Genomic DNA, 22,055 nt, shown 5'->3' on the forward strand with positions numbered 1-22,055 from the left:
GAGGACGTTTCTTTTTTTGCTGAGTTTACTAATAGTTTCCTTTCTTTGAGGCATTGGAAAACCTCCCTGGTCTTTGTGGTTGAATCGGTTTGAAATGCAATGCTCGACTGAGGGACCTTACAATTATCTGTATGTGTGGGGTATAGAGATGAGGTAGTCATTCAAAAATCATGTTACACTTATTGCACACCGAATGAGTCCATGCAACCTATGTGATTTGTTAGGCACATTTTTACTCCTGAACTTATTTATGCTTGCCATAACATAAGGGTTGAATACTTATTGACTGAAGACATTTCAGATTTTCATTTGTAAAAATGTCTAAAAACATAATTCCACTTTGACATTATAGGGTATTGTGTGTTGGCCAGTCACATATCTATTTAATCCATTTTAAATTCAGGGAAAATGTGGGGGGAAAGTCAAGGGGTGGGAATTCTTTCTGCAGGCACTGTATGCCAAGATAGCAAGAAGTACCAGTGTCTGGAATGTGTAATGAGAAACTAGTTCTACACCTTGCTACACTGACTTGCCTCGTTAAATAAAAGCTTGCTACTTGAATATTTATCATCTGATGTATCGGTTAGTAGCCTACAGAGTAATATGAGAAGAGTGCAATTGCTGAACTTATGTAGATATCCTAAACAAAGTGTTTTGATAACTTGCAAGTGTAACAGTTCCATGTAGAATAAACCATCATTCACATAATACTGTAGAAGCAGTGAGTGTTCTTCTAATATAACAATGTTCAAATATTACACTGGTCTTTCATCTTCTATTGTCATTCACAGCTGTTAAAAATACAGTATCAGCATTTTGTCTGGTGTAATAAAATGTTCTCATTTACACTTTGTAGAACATTTTGACACTAGAATTTATGTTTTTAACTCATATCATGCCACATAAGCCGTTTATAACCAGAGAAGTTGGTTCTAGAATCTATCCTCTTTAAATGTGTTCATGCTTTTCTCCTCCGACATTACAACTGCTGATTCAAAGGGGGTGTGGCAGATATCAAAACTCTTGAGAAGGGCCCAATTGCGGCCTGAAATTCGTGGCATTCCTGCATCTGCAGGAACCTTTCTTTATACTGCAAGTTAGCTAGCACACTGTGTCCCAGCTAACTAGCAAGTTAGCTTGCACATGGTGCCCCACATCCTCCCACCTGCTGTGCTAGCGATAGGCGGGGGAGACACCGGAGTTTTTTCCCCTCTGGTTGCACATGTGACATGCTGTTAGAAATGAGGTAAAACTGATTTAAGTTTGCATGCAATGATTGCACATGGCCAATAGAACGGATGGTAGTGGAGGTTTACTCACTCGCCTACGAATTCTCAGAAGGCAGCCTGACCTCCTTTTTCTCCGTCTTCACTCAAATGAAAGGGATTTGGGCTTTTTCTTTGAGAAAGCAGTATATACTTCACATCGGACTCATTAAAGAAACATTCTTTGTCCAGTTCAAGGTGTTCTGATGTCCAGAATCTCTTTTTGGGCATAAGAGACGGTAGCAGCAACATTATGTACAAAACAAATAAAAAAATAAGTTACAAATAAATAACAAAACAGCACAGTTGGTTAGGAGCCCGTAAAACGTCAGCCATCCCCTCCGGCTCCACCATTCTTGGTGGGAGAGAGTTCCAGAGCCTTGGTGCAACCCTGGAGAAGGCCCTGTCGCCGAAGATCTGGAGCTTGGACTTAGGAACGGCAAGGAGGCCTGCTGTAGAGAAATGGAGTAGGCGTGTGGGTTGGTAGGGGAGAAGAAGGTTGTAGAGGTAAGGTGCTGAAGGGCTTTGTAGGTCAGAAGTAGGATCTTGTAGTTAACAAGTTGGGAGAAAGGGAGCCAGTGGCGATCATGGAGGACAGGGGTGATGTGCTGCAAGGACTTAGTGTGGGTAAAGAGTCGAGCTGCAGTGTTCGGAACCATTTACAGCTTATGAAGGGAGCTTGCATTGATGCCGGAGAGTAGTAAGTTGCAGTACTCCAGACGAGAGGTGATGAATGCGTAGATGAGGGTTTCAAAGGGAGGACCTGACTTTGGCAATATTGTGGAAGAAGGTGTAAGAATGAGGATTTGACAGTGTCGGATGTGGTGGTCGAAGGAATGTCACTTTTAATTTTAGGGTATTTTCATACATATCTGTTTTACCGTTTAGAAATGAATGCACTTTATGTATCTAGTCCTCCCATTTAAAAGTGTCATAAGTAATTATGGTGTGTTAATACATTATTTACCATAGATTTCTATTGGGCACAACATAATCTGAAACACAACCAAAAAAACTGCAAATGCATCCAAGTTTGTAGTGTCACAAGCTTGATGTCCTCATTACATGCTAGGAATATGGGACCAAATAATAAACTTGTGTCACTTTGGAGTGGTGGCGGTGGGATTCTGGTATGTGCGGGTATAAGCTACGGATAACGAACACAGTTGCATTTTATCAATGGCAATTTGAATGCACAGAAATACCATGACGAGATCCTGAAGCCCATTGTTGTGCCATTCATCCGCCGCCATCCCCTCATGTTTCAGCATGATAATGCACGGCCCCATGTTGCAAAGATCTGTACACAATTCCTGGAATCTAAAAATGTCCCAGTTCTTCCATGGCTTGCATACTCACCAGACATGTCATCCATTGAGCATGTTTGGGATGCTCTGTATCCACGTGTCGGAGAGCGTGTTCCAGTTCCTGCCAATATCCAGCAACTTCTCACAGTCATTGAAGAGGAGTGAGACAACATTCCACAGAACACAATCAACAGTCTGATCAACTTTATTTGAAGGAGATGTGTCGTGCTGCATAAGGCAAATGGTGGTCACACCATTGACTGGTTTTCTGATCCACGCCCCTACCTTTTTTTTAAAGTATCTAACCAACAGATGCATATCTGTATTCCCAGTCATGTAAAATACATAGATTAGGGCCTAATTGATTTATTTCAATTGATTGATTTGTGATTTCTGGGGTGGCAGGGTAGCCTAGTGGTTAGAGCATTAGGCTAGTAACCAGAAGGTTGCGAGTTCAAGCCCCCGAGCTGACAAGGTACAAATCTGCAGTTAACCCACTGTTCCCAGGACGTCATTGAAAATAAGAATTTGTTCTTAACTGACTTGCCTGGTTAAAAAATATGAACTGTACCTCAGTAAAATATTTGAAATTTTGTGTGTTGCATTTTGTTCAGTGTGTTTTACTTTACCTTCTACTTTACCACATTTTCACAATAGTTTTATAAGGTTGTGTTGATGACAATATTTTGATCATATATAAATATGTTGTGAAAGAGTAATTGGATGGAAACACGGTGCTGCATTTGTGGTGGGAACCACGTGCTCGAGTTTCAGGAGTGCGCTGTTAGGGTGAAGGAGGTTGAAATAGCAGTTCCACAGTTTTCACCCCACCCAGTTGGAGGCGGGATGCACATCTAACGTATGTTTGCGGAAGAACAAGAAGCAGACCAAGAAATGCAATTGCGCACGCATTTCCCATATTGTTGCCAGTTATCAACATCTACGGATTGTTTATCGCACATTAGCTTGGAAATTGTTCACCCGCACAATAGGTGGCGAAATGCACATCAAGTTATTGCAAACGACATTATACCATAGAAGAAGAAGAAGGATTGCACGTATCTTCCGCTTCACTACATTGTTGTCATTTATAGACATATACGGATTGTTTATTGCACATTATCTTGGATATTGAATACTATTTACTTCACACAGGGAATACGCATCTGTAATTTTGGGTTGGACAAGATGGCAAGCTGCAATTTCCAGGCACAGTTGGTATCCATTCTGGAGGTATTGGCTAAAGCAGCTGTAGCAGAAATAAACAATCGTGTAGATGATAGCTGTTCTGTTATACGCATGGAAATTATCCAAAGCCAGCAAGATATTGATGTACTGAAAAGGAAGTGTCAAATGATGGAGAGCGAGCTGAAGAAGACACGAGGACGAGTAAGGAGAAAAGGTAGTTGATTTATTCGTTATTCGTGGTAAATTGATTGTATATGCAAAAAAACAAATGTGTGAATAGCCCTAATATTTGACTGAATATTTTCATTTTTTTTTATTCCCATGGCATCAGAGAGATCTTCAAATCCAGTCAATATCGTTTTGAATAAGCAGAGGAGTAACTCACAGTGGAGAGACGGAGAGAAGGCTGTTGAAGAGGACTCTCAACCCCAGGTGTAGCCCTTGATCATGACTCGCAATTCCATTACACATAAGAGTCATTGGATGAAGGCGTCTTCTGTACAGGGGACCCTACATTACTATGCATCGCTTGAGGTACGGTTTTGGAAGCATAAGGAACTTAACTTTCATATAAGCGATAAATAATTTTAAAAACACCAAAAGGTTAAATTGATACACACCTTTTTATAGGTTTAGGGTTAGTGCTCCCATAAGGCCATATCCCCATGTTACAGTACGTGTTTATGGAGGACAGAGGGACCACCTGAGCTATTTAGCTAAGGTTACCAAGGCTGCTTCGAACACCTAGTGTGTAATGGAAGAAGGCCGCCAGAAACGTGTCACTGAAAAATAGTGTTGGATGCAACTGTGATAAAATTACAGTGTATAGTAAGTGTATATTTTGCATTTATGGCATTATTTTGTTGTGACATCAAAGTAAAGGGCGTTATGTTTCTAGAACCGTATCGCAATTGAGAATCGATTTACGTTTAGTTTGGAGTATTTGGCTGTTTTGGCAGCCAGAGTCAGTCTACCTCTGAAAATAACATGGATCCTTGGAACTTAAGGAGTGTAATACATGACCATTTACAGAGACCTGATCTCTTGGATCAATTCTGTTATTGGAATATCAGGAGAATTTACAGTTTTTGTGTGATTGAGTATGAAATACATTAGCTATGTGTTCATATACAAAGCCCTGGATAAACTCCCTCTGTAGCCTGCTCTCCTTCACCACTAGCAGCTTTCCATCTAAAAGGACCCACGAGCACCAATATGTGAAGTTCATAGAAGCACGTAAAATTAAAGCTAAGATTCTATATATTCTTTTTATAACTAAGGCATGTACAGTGGGGCAAAAAAGTATTTAGTCAGCCACCAATTGTGCAAGTTCTCCCACTTGAGAGACGCCTGTAATTTTCATCATAGGTACACTTCAACTATGACAGACAAAATGAGAAAGAAAATCCAGAAAATCACATTGTAGGATTTTTTAAATGCATTTATTTGCAAATTATGGTGAAAAATAAGTAGCAAGTAGCAACCACGATCTACTAGGTGGTTGCTACTTAAAGTCCCCAGGGCCCTTACTGTATTAGGCAAGACTGCTTCTCCTATTGTGCACGAGAGGCATGGAATGTTCTGGAAAGTATGCTTCAACTAGATGTAGTAGTCTATTGCCCCTCGATGACTTTAAAACTCTGGTACAAAACTCTGTTCAAGAGGAGTGTAAATGTTTCCTGTAGGCTGGATTGTATTGCTGTGCTAATGTGATTGTATTGTATGTTTTAAGTGTTGTAATGTATTGATTGCTGCTGCCTTCTGGCCAGGTCTCCCTTGCAAAAGAGACTATGTCTCAAGGGGCTTTTCCTGGTTGAATAAAGGTAATATAAATAAATATATGGCGTGTGTCCAGACTAATAACCTCAGTCCCTGTTACAGCCTACAGATGTGGAGCAGAGAGTGGAGACTGAACCCATACTGATCAAAGATGAGGAGACAGCAGAGGATGTGTGGAAGACTGACCCTCAGGAAGAGTTCAGGATCACTGGAGAGGGTGGGTGTGACCATAAGGGGTACTGCTCTGTCTGTCTATGGAAGACTGTGGGTGTGATGGTATGCACGTTGCAAATTGCTACATTGGTGTTAGGTGTTTTGTGTTCTGGCATATGGAGGGAATGTACGCACAAAGTTAGTTCTAAAGCAGTCGTATTTTGCAACAGTTAAGGGTCTTTTATAATGTTTAATTTCTGTTCTTCCTCAAATCTTTAGAGTCTGGTTCCAAGCCTGGGAAACCACCATCCTTTGAGCAACGGCACTGTGATGAGGACTTCATCACACAACCCAATATATCTCCCAGAGACTCAGTGGAACATTACCCCAATTCTGATCGTCCAGAGGAACCAGGAACACCCCGGCTCGCATCTACAGAGGTGTTCAGCACAGAGCAGCACCTTTCGGACGAGGACTCACTAGACCTAGTGATGGTGAAAGAGGAGGAGCTGGATCAGACCATGACCCTGGTAGGACCTGACCAGTTTGTCGTGGATGAGTCTGATGGGCAGCTGATGACCTCTTTGGATCCAGGCAGAGACACTGACCCTGAAGGCCACCCAGATTTCTCCTTTCATTCCACAGAAGAGTACTCCCAGAATATCTCAATGGTCCCATCTCATAGTGGGCTGCCATCTGTTCCTACTATGACAGATGATGTAGGGCCATCGCTTCACTCTATATGGAAACCACATGCTAACATGTTCAGTGCAGCAAAACACATGAAAACACATGTCAGGACATTGGCTGATGAGACTAGACAACAGATGCCAGAGGGACAGAGCAGTAAAAGGCTGAACTCCAATAATGAAGGAAATAGTTTAGCTCTACAGTCAAGGCAGCATCAATACAGGGCTTCAGAAGCAACAGTGAGATTGAGTGAGTGCATGACAGGGTCAAACATGGCCACCACCTCCACCTTCTCTGGATACAGCCTGAGTCACAGTAGTTTTAACATGGTGAAGAGAATGAGGACTCAGTGGAGATCAGGTGGCACCACCGAGAGGCGTTTCAGCTGCACCTTCTGTGGTAAGAGCTTCCCACGTTTCTGGCAGCTCAAAGAACACCTCCGGAGTCACACCGGAGAGAAACCGTACACCTGCGAACAGTGTGGCAGGAGTTTTACCAAGCAGTGCAACTTGATCAGACATGCTGTGGTCCACAGTGGGGAGAAACCGTATGAGTGCACACAGTGTGGGAAATGCTTCACTCAGCGCTCCAATATGACGTCACATCAGAGAACACACATAGGAGAGAATCCAGTGTCTCAATATGTGGCACCCGCATACCCTGGGGATCCACGCACAAGTTTAATGTAGTCTCAGAACAGATGGAACAAACAGGAACAGAATTGCATTATGCTTCGGAAAACACTTTCAATGTGAAAATGTAGATCAATCAACACTTCTCGCTATCTTCTACACTATCTGATGTGCTTTGTTTTTGTATCTAATACCTCTACTGATGCACTCCCCTATGTATTTATTTTGACAGTGAAGCTAAAACTTTTTATTTGGCTCTATACTCCAGGATTTTGATTGGAGATCAAATGTTTTATATGAGCCGACAGTACAGAATGTCACCTTTTATTTGAGGATATTTTCAGACATATATTTTACAGTTTAGAAATGAAAGCACTGTATGTATGTACTCTCCCCCCATTTGAAGGAGGCATAAGTATTTTGACAAATTCACGTATGATGTATTACATATTCTCAAAAGTTTGATATTTGGTCCCATATTCTTAGCACACAATGACTACATCAAGCTTGTGACTACAAACTTGTTGGATTCATTTGCAGTTTGTTTTGGATTATGTTGTACCCTGTATAAATGAATGGTAAATAATTTATTGTGTCATTTTGGAGTCACTTTTATTTTAAATAAGAATAGAATATGTTTCTGAACCCTTTTACATGAATCTGAATGCTACCATGATTACGGATAATCATGAATGAATCCTAGCTAATGATGAGTGAGAAAGTTAGAGGCATGAATATCATACCACACAAATAGACGCTTACCTCCCATGTTATTGGTAATGGTGAGAGGTTAGCATGTTTTGGGGGCATGATCTATGTGCATCTGTAACTTTCTCACTCATCATTATCTACGATTCATTTAGGATTATTCGTAATCATGGTAGCATCCCCATTAATGTAGATTACATTCTTAATTTCTTATTTACAATAAAAGTGACTCTGACGCAATACATTATTTACCATTAATTTCTATTGGCCACGACATCAACCAAAGCAATCAAAACAAACTGCAAATGAAACCAACAACTTTGTATAGTCACAAGCTTGATGTAGTCATTGCGTGGTAGGAATGTGTGACCAAATACTTAGTTTATTTAATTTAGTCAAAAGTTAAGTGAATATGTCCAAAATACTTATGACACCTTCGAATGGGGGTGGCAAGCAGTATCGAGGTTAGAGCATTGGGCCAATAACCCAAAGGTTGCTGGTTCAAATAAAGGAGCAGACAAGGAAATCTTTCACCCTTGTGCCTTTGAGCAAGGCACTTAATCCAAATTGCCCCAGGGGCACTAGACAATGGAGAGCCTTCCTGTGACTCCACTCCCTGCGGGTGTCTTGGGAGTTGGGATATGCAAGAAACACATTTTCATTACACACTTGTGTGACAAATATAATCACCCCCAAAATTATTATTCTAAATGTGGTGGTTAGATATATGACGTTCATAAACAGATATGCATTAAATATCCTCAAATAAAAGGTGACATTCCGTACTGTCCCCTGATATAAGACATTTTATCTCAAATCCAAAATACTGGAGAATAGAGCCAAATTAAAAGTTGTAGCTTCATTGTCCAAAAGAATAGATAGGGGAGTATATGCATGTGCCTTTAAAACCCTAAGAGAATAACCTCCTAATGTAACTCTGCTATAATGCATGTATAATGCAATAGTTACTTGAAATATACAGTATCATTGAAGGAAATTTACATTAAACTAGTTTAATATCTTTGTTCCCCAGCTATGTTTCTAACAAGTTGTATACCTTTTTCAATCCTTTAATAAATACGATACCACATTTTCAGAATAGTTTCATTAGGTTGTGTCGATGTCAATATTTGATCATATATAAACCATGAGTTTTAATGAATGGTAGAAAGTGTTTTGGTATTTTACGTTTTACCAAAGTGCGTCATGCATAATGCATCTATAGCCTTTTATGCATTAATAACCATGCATGTGGGCCACTGCACAATGCACTCTCCCCTACATGTAGCCATAACAATTGACTAAAACTGAAGACGTTTTTTGTTTAATAGATATGGCAACCCTACATGCAGACCTGAATAAACCCTGGTACAGTATTTGTCTTGCCTGTGCTAATTCTTACGGTTTGAAGGTTTGTTGCAGTCTCATATTTACGGTAATAAATACTTACGTCACGAGTTGAACGGAGGTCCGATTGCAATTGCGCACGCATCTCCACTTCAGACATTAGACATTGTTGCCATTTATCTTCGGTTTGTTTATTGCACATTAGCTTGGACATTGTAGACCATTTACCTTACACAGAGAATACAAATCTGTAATTTGGGCTGGACAAGATGGCCAGCAGCAATTTTCAGGCGCAGTTATTATCCATTATGGAGGTATTAGCTAAAGCAGCTGTAGCAGAAATAAACCAACGTGTAGATGATAGCTGTGCTGTTATACGTTTGGAAATGACCCAAAGCCAGCGAGATATTGATGTACTGAAAAGGAAGTGTCAAATGATGGAGAGCGAGCTGAAGAAGACGCATGGACGAGTCAGGAGAAAAGGTAGTTGATGTGTTATTCATAGTCAATTGAATGCATTGCATATTTAAAACCGAATTGTGTGAAATGTTGCTCGAATATTTGAATACAATGATTTTCCAGGTTTTTACCCCATGGCATCAGAGAGATCTTCATATCCAGTCAAGATTGTTTTGAACAAGCAGAGAAGTAGCTCACAGCGGAGAGACCGAGAGAGTGCTGTTGAAGTGGACTCTCAACCGCAGGTGTGATCCATCACCTTTTACAATTACAGAGAACTGACCTATTGATTCATTTCTGTTATTGTAACGTCAAAAGAATGTACTTTCGTGTGATTTATGAGTATGAAAAGGGTTAGATATGCTGTGTGTCCAGAGTAATAACCTCAGTCCCCTGTTAGTCTACCGATGTGGAGCAGGGAGTGAAGACTGAACTCATACTGATCAAAGATGAGGAGACAGCAGAGGACGTGTGGAAGACTGCCCCTCAGGAAGAGCTCAGGATCACTGGAGAGGGTGGGTGTGACCATAAGGGGTACGGCTCAGTCTGTCTATGGAAGACTGTGTGAGTGTGGTGGTATGCACATTCCAAATGGCTACGTTGATGTTCTGTGTTTTATGTTAGCATATAAGACGCCAACGTACAGACATAGTCAGTCCTAAAGCAGACATGGTATGCAACTGTTAAAGGGATACTTCAGAATTTTGCCTTTTACTTACTTCCCCAGAGTCAGATGAATTCATGGGTACCATTTTTTTGTCTCTATCCAGTATGAATGAAGGTAAAGTAGATTTGCGAGCCAATGCTAACTAGCATTAGCGCAATGACTGGAAGTCTCTGGGTATCTTCTAGTATACTACAGTAGCAGATAATCATAGACTTCCAATCATTCATTGCGCTAACGCTAGTTAACATTGTCTCGCAAACTACCTCTAACTTACTTCATACTGGACACAGATACATAAAAAATTGTATCCACAAGTTCATCTGACTGGGGAAGTAGATAAAGGGTCTCATTGACAAAATCATAAAGTGTCTTTTGTAATGTTCATTTTATTTTTATCCTAAAATCTTTAGAGTCTGGTTCCAAGCCTGGGAAACCACCATCCTTTGACCAATGGAACTGTGATGAAGACTTCATCACACAACCCAACATATCTCCCGAAAACTCAGTTGAACATTACCCCAATTCTGATCGTCCAGAGGAACCAGGAACACCCCGGCTCGCATCTACAGAGGTGTTCAGTACAGAGCAGCACCGGCCAGCCAAGAGCAAGGACTCACTAGAGCTAGTGATGGTGAAGGATGAGAAAGAGGAGGAGCTGGATCAGACCACGGTCCCGGCAGGACCTGACCAATTTGTAATGGATGACACTGATGGGCATCTATGGACGTCAGTTGATCCAGGCAGAGATACTGACCCTGATGGCCACCCAGATTTCTCCTTTCATTCCACGGAAGAGTACTCTCAGAATATCTCAATTTTCCCGTCTCATGATATCGGGCCATCACTTCACTATTCTATTGTGAAACCACATGCTAACATGTTCAGTGCAGCAGCACACATGAAAAGACATGTCAGGACATCGGCTGATGAGACTAGACAACAGATGCCAGAGGGACAGAGCAGTGAGATGCTGATCTCAAATAATGTAAGTAATAGTTTAGCTCTACAGCCAAGGCAGCATCAATACAGGGCTTCAGAAGCAACAGTGAGATTGAGTGAGTGCATGACAGGGTCAAACATGGCCACCACCTCCACCTTCTCTGGATACAGCCTGAGTCACAGTAGTTTTAACATGGTGAAGAGAATGAGGACTCAGTGGAGTTCTGGCAGCACCACCGAGAGGCGATTCAGCTGCACCTTCTGTGGGAAGCGCTTCCAACGTTTCTGGCAGCTCAAAGAACACCTCCGGAGTCACACCGGAGAGAAACCGTACACCTGTGAACAGTGTGGCAAGAGTTTCACCAAGCAGTGCAACCTGATCAGACATGCTCTGGTCCACAGTGGGGAGAAACCGTATGAGTGCACACAGTGTGGGAAATGCTTCACCCAGCGCTCCAAAATGACGTCACATCAGAGAACTCACATAGGAGAGAGTCCAGTGTCTCAATATGTGGCACCCGCATACCCTGGGGATCCACGCAGAAGTTTAATGTAGTCTCAGAACAGATGGATCAAATAGGAACATAATTGCATTTTCTATGGGAAAATATAGGAAAGAAGATATTTTGGGACATTTTGACAAGATTTTTCTCCTAATTGATTTGTGAAATGGTTTTTAGATTTGACTGTTAATGGATCATCACTTTTATTTTATTAACCTATTTATTTACACCTGGTAACATTGTGTATTGCTTCCACAAAATCGTAAAAAAACATGTTATATTCAATAACATTTATTTAATTAAAGAGTCAATCTGCAGTTTAAGATCAATAATACACTCCCCTACGTATTTACTTGGACAGTGAAGCTAAAATATTTAATTTGGCTCTATACTCCAACATTCTGGATTTGAGATAAAATGTTTTATATGAGGTGACAGTACAGAATTTCACCTTTTATTTTAGGATATTTTCATACATATCTGTTTTACCGTTTAGAAATGAATTAACTTTATGTATTTTAGTAATAGACTATAAGTGAGTTTGTCCAAATACTTAAGACACCTTCAAATTGGGAGACTAGATGCATAAAGTGCATTCATTTCTAAACAGAAAAACAGAAAATAAAATGGAGACATTCTGTACTGTAGTCTCATTTAAAACATTTTGTTGTGTTACAGCCTAAATTTAAAATGGATTAAATTGAGATTGCTTGTCACTGGCCTACACACATTACCCCAAAATATCATAATGAATTGTTTTTTTTATGTTTACAAATTAATAAATAAATAAAAAGCTAAAATGTCTTGAGTCAATAAGTATTCAGCACCTTTGTTATGGAAATCCTAAATAAGTTCACGTGTAAAAATGTGCTTAACCCTTTGAGCATGGTGAAGTTATTAATTACACTTTGCATGGTGTAACAATACACCCAGTCACTATAAAGATACAGGCGTCCTTCCTAACTCAGTTGCCGTAGAGGAAGGAAACGACTCAGGGATTTCACCATGAGGTCAATGGTGACTTAAACAGTTACAGAGTTGAATGGCTGTGATATGAGAAAACTGAGGATGGATCAACATCATTGTACTTATTCCATCTACACTGGAGTTGTTTACCAAGAAGACAGTGAATGTTCCTGAGTGGCCAAGTTACAGTTTTGTCTTAAATCAGCTTGAAAGTCTATGGCAAGACTTGAAAATAGTTGTCTAGCAATGAACAACAACGAATTTGACAGAGCTTGAAGAATTTTGAAATTAATAATGAGAAAATATTTTACAATCCAAAGCTCTTAAAGACTTACCCAGAAAGACTCACAGCTGTAATCGCTGCCAAAGGTGATTCTAGCATGTATTTACTCAGGGCTGTGATTACTTATGTAAATAATTTATTTCAGTTTGTCATTTTCAATACATTTTCAAACATTTCTAAAAGCATGTTTTCACTTTGTCATCATGGGGTATTGTGTATAGATGGGTGAGAAAAAAATCTATTTAATCCATTTAAAATTTGGGCTGTAACACAACAAAATGTGGAATAAGTCAAGGGGTATGAATACTTTCTGAAAGCACTGTGCCTTAAAAACCCAGAGAAGAACCTCTGAATGCAAATGAGCTATAATGTATATAGTATGCAATAGTTACTTGAAATATATCATGAAATTAAGTTTATTTGAAGTTAACATGAAAATAGTTTATCATCTTTGTTCCCCAGCTGTGTGTCAAAAAAGTTGTATAACTTTTCTATCCTTTAATAAATACCATACCACATTTTCAGAATGGTTTCATAAGGTTGTGTCGATGAGAGTGTAGATGATAACATTAATGACAATATTTGATCATTCATGAGTTTTTATGAATGGTTGAACAACGGGTTTTTGTATTTTCCGTTTTTCCACAGTGAGGAATGCATTATGTATTGATAGCCTTTTTATGCATTAATAACCATGTGAGCCACTGCATTGCAATCTCTCCTACATGTAGCCATACCTATTGGCAAAAAAAACACGACGTTTTACAATCTGAATTCTTTATTCAGAAAGTTTAACGTGTTCTTTTTTTGTCAATAGAGATGGCTACCCAACACCGTATCTGCAGACTAGAATCGACCCTTGTATTGTCTTGCCAGTGCTAATTCTAACAATTTGAAGGGCTGTTGCAGTCGCATATTTACGGTACTAAATACTTACGTCAAGAGTTTAACGGAAGTGCTATTGAAATTGCGCACTCATCTCCCACTTCACTACATTGTTGTTATTTAGCAAGATCTACGGATTGTTTATTGCACGTTAGCTATTTACTTCACACAGAGAATACACATCTGTAATTTGGGCTGGACAAGATGGCCAGCTGCAATTTTCAGGCTCAGTTTGTATCCATTATGGAGGTATTGGCTAAAGCAGCTGTAACAGAAATAAACAAACGCGTAGATGATAGCTGTGCTGTTATACGTTTGGAAATTACCCAAAGCCAGCGAGATATTGATGTACTGAAAAGGAAGTGTCACATGATGGAGAGCGAGCTGAAGAAAACGCGCAGACGAAAGGGTAGTTGTTGTGTTATTATTTGTGGTAAATTGATTGAATATGCAAAACCCAAATGTGTGAATAGCCCTAATATTTGACTGAATATAATGATTTTCCAGGTTTTTACCCCATGGCATCGGAGAGATCTCCATATCCAGTCAAGATTGTTTCGAACAAGCAGAGGACTAGCTCACAGTGGAGAGACAGCGAGATGTCTGTTGAAGGGGACTCTCAACCCCAGGTGTGATACATCACCTTTTACAATTACAGAGACCTGACATCTTGGATCAATTATGTTATTGGATTATCAGGAGAATTTACTGCTTTTGTGTGATTCATGAGCATGAAAAGGGTTAGATATGGTGTGTGTCCTGAGTAATAACCTCTTTCCCTGTTACAGCCTACTGATGTGGAGCAGAGAGTGGAGACTGAACCCATACTGATCAAAGATGAGGAGACAGCAGAGGATGTGTGGAAGACTGACCCTCAGGAAGAGCTCAGGATCACTGGAGAGGGTGGGTGTGACCATAAGGGCTACTGCTCTGTCTGTCTATGGAATACTGTGGATGTGGTGGTGTGCACTTTTACAAATCGCTGCATTGGGGTTGGGTGTTTTATGTCCTGGCATATTTAGCGCACGGACACACAGTCAGTTCTAAAGCAGTCATGTTTTTCAACTGTTAAGGGTCTTTTGTAACGTTTATTTTATGTTGATCCCAAAATCTTTAGAGTCTGGTTCCAAGCCTGGGAAACCACCATCCTTTGAGCAACAGCTCTGTGATGAGGACTTCATCACGCAACCCAATATATCTCCCAGAGACTCAGTGGAACATCACCCCAGTTCTGATCATCCAGAGGAACCAGGAACACCCTGGCTATCATCTACAGATGTGTTCAGCACAGAGCAGCACCGGCCAGACGAGGACTCACTAGACCTCGTGCTGGTGAAGGATGAGAAAGAGGAGGAGTTAGATCCGACCACGGCCCTGGCAGGACCTGACCAGTTTGTTATGGATGAGACTGATGGGCAGCTGTGGACCTCTGTGAATCCAGGCAGAGACACTGACCCTGATGGCCACCCAGATTTCTCCTTTCATTCCACAGAAGAGTACTCTCAGAATATCTCAATTTTCCCATCTCATAGTGGGCTGCCATCTGTTCCTACCATGACAGATGAAGTGGGGCCATCGCTTCACTCTTCTATATGGAAACCACATGCTAACATGTTCAGTGCAGCAGCACACATGAAAAGACATATCAGGACAATGGCTGATGAAACTAGACAACAGATGCCAGAGGCACAGAGCAGTGAGATGCTGAACTCAAGTAATGAAGGAAATAGTTTAGCTCTACAGCCAAGACTGCATCAATACAGGGCTTCAGAAGCAACAGTGAGATTGAGTGAGTGCATGACAGGGTCAAACATGGCCACCACCTCCACCTTCTCTGGATACAGCCTGAGTCACAGTAGTTTTAACATGGTGAAGAGAATGAGGACTCAGTGGAGATCAGGTGGCACCACTGAGAGGCGTTTCAGCTGCACCTTTTGTGGGAAGAGCTTCCAGCGTCTGTGCCAGCTCAAAGTACACCTCCGGAGTCACACCGGAGAGAAACCGTACACCTGTGAACAGTGTGGCAGGAGTTTTACCAAGCAGTGCAACCTAATCAGACATGCTCTGGTCCACACCGGGGAGAAACCGTATGAGTGCACACAGTGTGGGAAATGCTTCACCCAGCGCTCCAAAATGAAGTCACATCAAAGGACTCACATAGGGGAGGGTCCAGTCTCTCAATACGTGGTACCCGCATTCCCTGGGGATCCACACACAAGTTTATTGTTGTCTCAGAACAGATGGAATAAATAGTTCATAATTGCATAGTTTTTCTTTAACAATTACTTAAACTGCATACTGTGTACTAATCGTATTACATAGTATTTAGAACGTACTGTTTTGTTAATTGAATGCCGTAAGCAAGAAATACTAGGCTCCTCCTACTGAGAAGGCCTCATCTAATGTGCAATTGCATTGATTCCCGATATTCATTTATTTTGGTACAGCGTGTCTCATCAGTTCTACCTTTTTCTATCCTTTAATAAATACCATACCACATTTTCAGACGGGTTTCTTTAGGTTGTGTTCATGAGAATGGAAATGACAATATTTGATCATATATAAACCATGAGTTTTTATGAATGGCTGAAGTGTTTCTGTATGTTACGTTTCACCACAGTGTCGTGCATTATGCATCTATAGCCTTTTATGATTGATAACCATGTGAGCCATAGCCATGGGGTAAATTCTGAAGAATTTATTCAGATAGTAAAGCGTCTTATTTTTTAGTCAATAGAGATGGCTACCCTACACTGTAAATTCAGACTAGAATATAGTCTGGTACAGTATTTGCTTTTCCAGTGCTTGTTCTAAGAATTTTCAACGTCTGTTGTAGTCTCATATTTATGGTAATAAATACTTGCATCATGAGTTGAACGGAGGTGTGATTGCAATTGCTCATGCATCTCCCACTTCACTACATTGTTGTCATTTAGCAACTTCTACGAACTGTTTATTGCTCATTAGCTTGGAAATTGTAGACTTTTTACTTCAAATAAAGAATAAAAATCTATAATTTAGGCTGGACAATATGGTGGGCTGCAATTTTCAGCTGCAGTTATTATCCATTATGGAGGTTTTGGCTAAAGCAGCAGTAGCATAAATAAACAAACGTGTAGATGGCTGTGCTGTTATACGTTTGGAAATGACCCAAAGCCAGCGAGATATTGATGTACTGAAAAGGAAGTGTCGAATGATGGAGAGTGAGCTGAAGAAAACGCGCAGATGAAAAGGTACTGTTAATTGATGTGTTATTATTCATTATAATATTGATTGCATGTGCAAAACAAGAATGTGTGAATAGCCCTAATATTTTACTGAATACAGTTATTTTCCAGGTTTTTACCACGTGGCATCAAAGAGATCTTCATATCCAGTCGAGATTGTTTTGAACAAGCAAAGGAGTACAGCACAGCTATGGAGAGACAGTGTAGAAACAGCGAGATGTCTATTGAAGAGGTCTCTCAACCCAATGTGTGGTACATCACCTTTTACAAAAAAATGTATTTAACCTTTATTTAACCAGGTAGGCTAGTTGAGAACAAGTTCTCATTTACAACTGTGACCTGGCCAGGATAAAGCAAAGCAGTTCGACACATACAACAACACAGAGTTACACATGGAATAAATAAACATACTGTCAATAATGCAGTAGAAAAAGTCTATACAGTGTGTGCAAATGAGGTAGGATGAGGGAGGTAAAGCAATAAATAGGCCAAGGTGGCGAAGTAATTACAATATAGCAATTAAACACTGGAATGGTAGATGTGCAGAAGATGAATGTGCAAGTAGAGATACTGGGGTGCAAAGGAGCAAAATATATAACAGTTTGGGGATGAGGTAGTTGGGCTATGTACAGTTGCAATGATCTGTGAGCTGCTCTGACAGCTGGTGCTTAAAGCTAGTGAGGGAGATGAGTCTCCAGCTTCAGTGATTTTTGCAGTTCGTTCCAGTCATTGGCAGCAGAGAACTGGAAGGAAAGGCGGCCAAAGAAAGAATTGGCTTTGGGGGTGGCCAGTGAGATATACCTGCTGGAGCGCGTGCTATGAGTGGGTGCTGCTACCAGTGAGCTAAGATAAGGCGGGCTTTACCTAGCAGACTTGTAGATGTATGAAGCGAGGGCCAGCGAACGAGAGCGTACAGGTCACAGTGGTGGGTAGAATATGGGGCTTTTATGGGGCTTTGGTGATGGCACTGTGATAGACTGCATGCAATTTGTTGAGTAGACTGTTGGAGGCTATTTTGTAAATGAAATCGCCGAAGTCGAGAATCGGTAGGATGGTCAGTTGAGAAGTCACTACAGAGTTGATAATTATAACAATTGAAATGCTAATCCTTTACGCATGAACGCTCACTCATTCGGGAACAATTGCAATCAATATATATATTTACGCTCAGTGTCTCGTCTTGATCGCTGTTGAAAAGTTTATTTCTTTTGTAGAATTATCCGTTTCTCTCTCTGTTGTGGTTATAATGGATCGTTTAGAGTGGGATTCATTCAGGTTCATAATAGAATGAATGTTTCGGCGGTTGTCCTTCTTCGCATTCAATGATATCAAATTCCTAGCTGCAGACTAGTAATTAATTTCAAAGACGTGTTCAGTAGTCTAAGAGTTTAACCACGTGGTATGGTTTAAAGATTCAGCAATGGTCTACAACCGTTGTACTCCCGTGATTGAGAGAAACATGGTCTGGTGATAATTTCTCAAAGTTGGGTTTTATTCGGAATTGCAGAAAAGGGCTGTCCCAGCATGCCTGACACTAACTGGGCTCAGGGGCGTTCCTCTGATTTCGTTAAACACACAAGGGAATTGGAGTTTCCTTCATTAAACAGTCCAAAATCACATCACACAATTTTACAAACAGTATCATTCTCACTCATTCATCTTATACAACAATTAGATGTAAATCTCATATCTGAGGCTATTATAGAAACAGCATTATGGCAATGTGGCCACACCGTCTCCCATGACCTTCCCCAAAATGTAACAAACGGACCAGTTCGTAGCTGGATTCTTCACCAAACTTTTATACCTCAAGTTCTGTGAGGTGGAAGAAATTCCTTTGTTCTCTATGAAAATTCACTCGGTCTCTTATACTGTGTGGCCATGAGGCAGGGTCTTCTCAGGAATTTACGACCTCTATCTGACCACAACAGCCTAGTTGAAGGAGGCAGGGAGAGGGGGATGGGCTTGCTATACCCAAAGAGGGCAACGTCATGACACCACAATGAGTTGGGTGAATTTTGGCTTCCTCCTGACAGAGCTGGTGTAACTGAGCTAGGTTTGTAGGCCTCCTTGCTCGCACACGCTTTTTCAGTTCTGCCCACAAATGTTCTATGGGATTGAGGTCAGGGCTTTGTGATGGTCACTCCAGTACCTTGACTTTGCTGTCCTTAAGCCATTTTGCCACAACTTTGGAAGTATGCTTGGGGTCATTGTCCATTTGGAAGACCCATTTGCAACCAAGCTTTAACTTCCTGACAGATGTCTTGAGATGTTGCTTCAATATATATTTCCTCCTCATGATGCCATCTATTTTGTGAAGTGCCCCAGTCACTCTTGCAGCAAAGCACACCCACAAAATGATGCTGCCACCCCCTTGCTTCACAGTTGGGGTGGTGTTCTTCGGCTTGCAAGTCTCCCCCTTTTTCCTCCAAACATAACAATGGTCATTATGGCCAAACAGTTCTATTTTTGTTTCATCAGACCAGAGGACATTTCTCCAGAAAGTACAATCTTTGTCCCCATGTACAGTTGCAAACCATAGTCTGGCTTTTTTATGGCTGTTTTGGAGCAGTGGCTTCTTCCTTGCTGAGCGGCCTTTCAGGTTATGTCAATATAGGACTCGTTTTACTGTGGATATAGATACTTTTGTACCTGTTTCCTCCAGCATCTTCACAAGGTCATTTGCTGTTGTTCTGGGATTGATTTGCACTTTTTGCACCAAAGTACGTTCATCGCTAGGAGACAGAACGCATCTCGTTCCTGAGTGGTATGGCGGCTGCATGGTCCCATGGTGTTTATACTTGCTTACTATTGTTTGTACAGATGGAAGTGGTATCTTCAGGTATTTGGAAATTGCTCCCAAGGATGAACTAGACTTGTGGAGGTCTACAATTTTTTTCGGAGGTCTTGGATGATTTCTTTTGATTTTCCCACGATGTCAAGCGAAGAGGCACTGAGTTTGAAGGTCGGCCTTGAAATACATCCACAGGTACTGTCAAGAGAATTTTCAATCCCAACGATAATAACAATCAATCAATAGCTTTGACCAATCCCGAGGTTTGTAAGACCATGGGTTTAATAATAATTAGTCAGACTCAGCTTATGCAAAAGGTTAGTACAGTTTATTCACAAGAACATCCTGAAGTTCACAATACAAAGACATCAATTTTATAGCAGCGCACATACTTCCACACAAATAGCAGATATCATACGCACATACAGTGCCTTGCGAAAGTATTCGGCCCCCTTGAACTTTGCGACCTTTTGCCACATTTCAGGCTTCAAACATAAAGATATAAAACTGTATTTTTTGTGAAGAATCAACAACAAGTGGGACACAATCATGAAGTGGAACGACATTTATTGGATATTTCAAACTTTTTTAACAAATCAAAAACTGAAAAATTGGGTGTGCAAAATTATTCAGCCCCCTTAAGTTAATACTTTGTAGCGCCACCTATTGCTGCGATTACAGCTGTAAGTCGCTTGGGGTATGTCTCTATCAGTTTTGCACATCGAGAGACTGAAAATGTTTCCCATTCCTCCTTGCAAAACAGCTCGAGTTCAGTGAGGTTGGATGGAGAGCATTTGTGAACAGCAGTTTTCAGTTCTTTCCACAGATTCTCGATTGGATTCAGGTCTGGACTTTGACTTGGCCATTCTAACACCTGGATATGTTTATTTTTGAACCATCCCATTGTAGATTTTGCTTTATGTTTTGGATCATTGTCTTGTTGGAAGACAAATCTCCGTCCCAGTCTCAGGTCTTTTGCAGACTCCATCAGGGTTTCTTCCAGAATGGTCCTGTATTTGGCTCCATCCATCTTCCCATCAATTTTAACCATCTTCCCTGTCCCTGCTGAAGAAAAGCAGGCCCAAACCATGATGCTGCCACCACCATGTTTGACAGTGGGCATGATGTGGTCAGGGTGATGAGCTGTGTTGCTTTTACGCCAAACATAACGTTTTGCATTGTTGCCAAAAAGTTCAATTTTGGTTTCATCTGACCAGAGCACCTTCTTCCACATGTTTGGTGTGTCTCCCAGGTGGCTTGTGGCAAACTTTAAACGACACTTTTTATGGATATCTTTAAGAAATGGCTTTCTTCTTGCCACTCTTCCATAAAGGCCAGATTTGTGCAATATATGACTGATTGTTGTCCTATGGACAGAGTCTCCCACCTCAGCTGTAGATCTCTGCAGTTCATCCAGAGTGATCATGGGCCTCTTGGCTGCATCTCTGATCAGTCTTCTCCTTGTATGAGCTGAAAGTTTAGAGGGACGGCCAGGTCTTGGTAGATTTGCAGTGGTCTGATACTCCTTCCATTTCAATATTATCGCTTGCACAGTGCTCCTTGGGATGTTTAAAGCTTGGGAAATCTTTTCGTATCCAAATCCGTCTTTAAACTTCTTCACAACAGTATCTTGGACCTGCCTGGTGTGTTCCTTATTCTTCATGATGCTCTCTGCGCTTTTAATGGACCTCTGAGACTATCACAGTGCAGGTGCATTTATACAGAGACTTGATTACACACAGGTGGATTGTATTTATCATCATTAGTCATTTAGGTCAACATTGGATCATTCAGAGATCCTCACTGAACTTGTGGAGAGAGTTTGCTGCACTGAAAGTAAAGGGGCTGAATAATTTTGCACACCAAATTTTTCATTTTTGATTTGTTAAAAAAGTTTGAAATATCCAATAAATGTTGTTCCACTTCATGATTGTGTCCCACTTGTTGTTGATTCTTCACAAAAAAATACAGTTTTATATCTTTATGTTTGAAGCTTGAAATGTGGCAAAGGTCGCAAAGTTCAAGGGGGCCGAATACTTTCGCAAGGCACTGTACATACACACGAACAGTAGGTATCCTACGCACACAAGGTATCACTACCCAGCCGACAAAGATTAGCGAGACCGTGGGAAGCACTCCCTGTCCTCCCTCAAATCTCTCAGAGGCCCCTTGCAAGGTCGGCACCAAATTTTGCTCAGACAGTCTGTGTTTAAGATACTATAAAGACATTTTGTACAGAGATATAGTTTTACTGTCTAAACCT

General features: G+C 40.8%; 1 protein-coding gene across 1 annotated transcript in view; it reads left to right on the top strand.

Annotated features, from left to right (window-relative positions):
* The first annotated feature begins 3,429 nt into the window (after window positions 1-3,429).
* The window catches only part of LOC135506873 (uncharacterized), a 38,010-nt gene continuing 19,384 nt past the window's right edge, over window positions 3,430-22,055 (top strand). The window contains exons 1-12 of the mRNA XM_064926287.1: window positions 3,430-3,974; window positions 4,092-4,192; window positions 5,642-5,756; window positions 5,972-7,070; window positions 9,326-9,552; window positions 9,652-9,773; window positions 9,929-10,043; window positions 10,606-11,686; window positions 13,960-14,180; window positions 14,279-14,400; window positions 14,560-14,674; window positions 14,889-16,023. Of these exons, the coding sequence (XP_064782359.1) occupies window positions 3,761-3,974; window positions 4,092-4,192; window positions 5,642-5,756; window positions 5,972-7,070; window positions 9,326-9,552; window positions 9,652-9,773; window positions 9,929-10,043; window positions 10,606-11,686; window positions 13,960-14,180; window positions 14,279-14,400; window positions 14,560-14,674; window positions 14,889-16,023 (4,667 nt within the window). The 5' untranslated portion in view covers window positions 3,430-3,760. The remainder of the gene's footprint in view (window positions 3,975-4,091; window positions 4,193-5,641; window positions 5,757-5,971; window positions 7,071-9,325; window positions 9,553-9,651; window positions 9,774-9,928; window positions 10,044-10,605; window positions 11,687-13,959; window positions 14,181-14,278; window positions 14,401-14,559; window positions 14,675-14,888; window positions 16,024-22,055) is intronic.

The sequence above is a fragment of the Oncorhynchus masou genome, chromosome 3 (genome assembly GCF_036934945.1).
Source record: "Oncorhynchus masou masou isolate Uvic2021 chromosome 3, UVic_Omas_1.1, whole genome shotgun sequence".
NCBI classification, from domain to species: domain Eukaryota; kingdom Metazoa; phylum Chordata; class Actinopteri; order Salmoniformes; family Salmonidae; genus Oncorhynchus; species Oncorhynchus masou.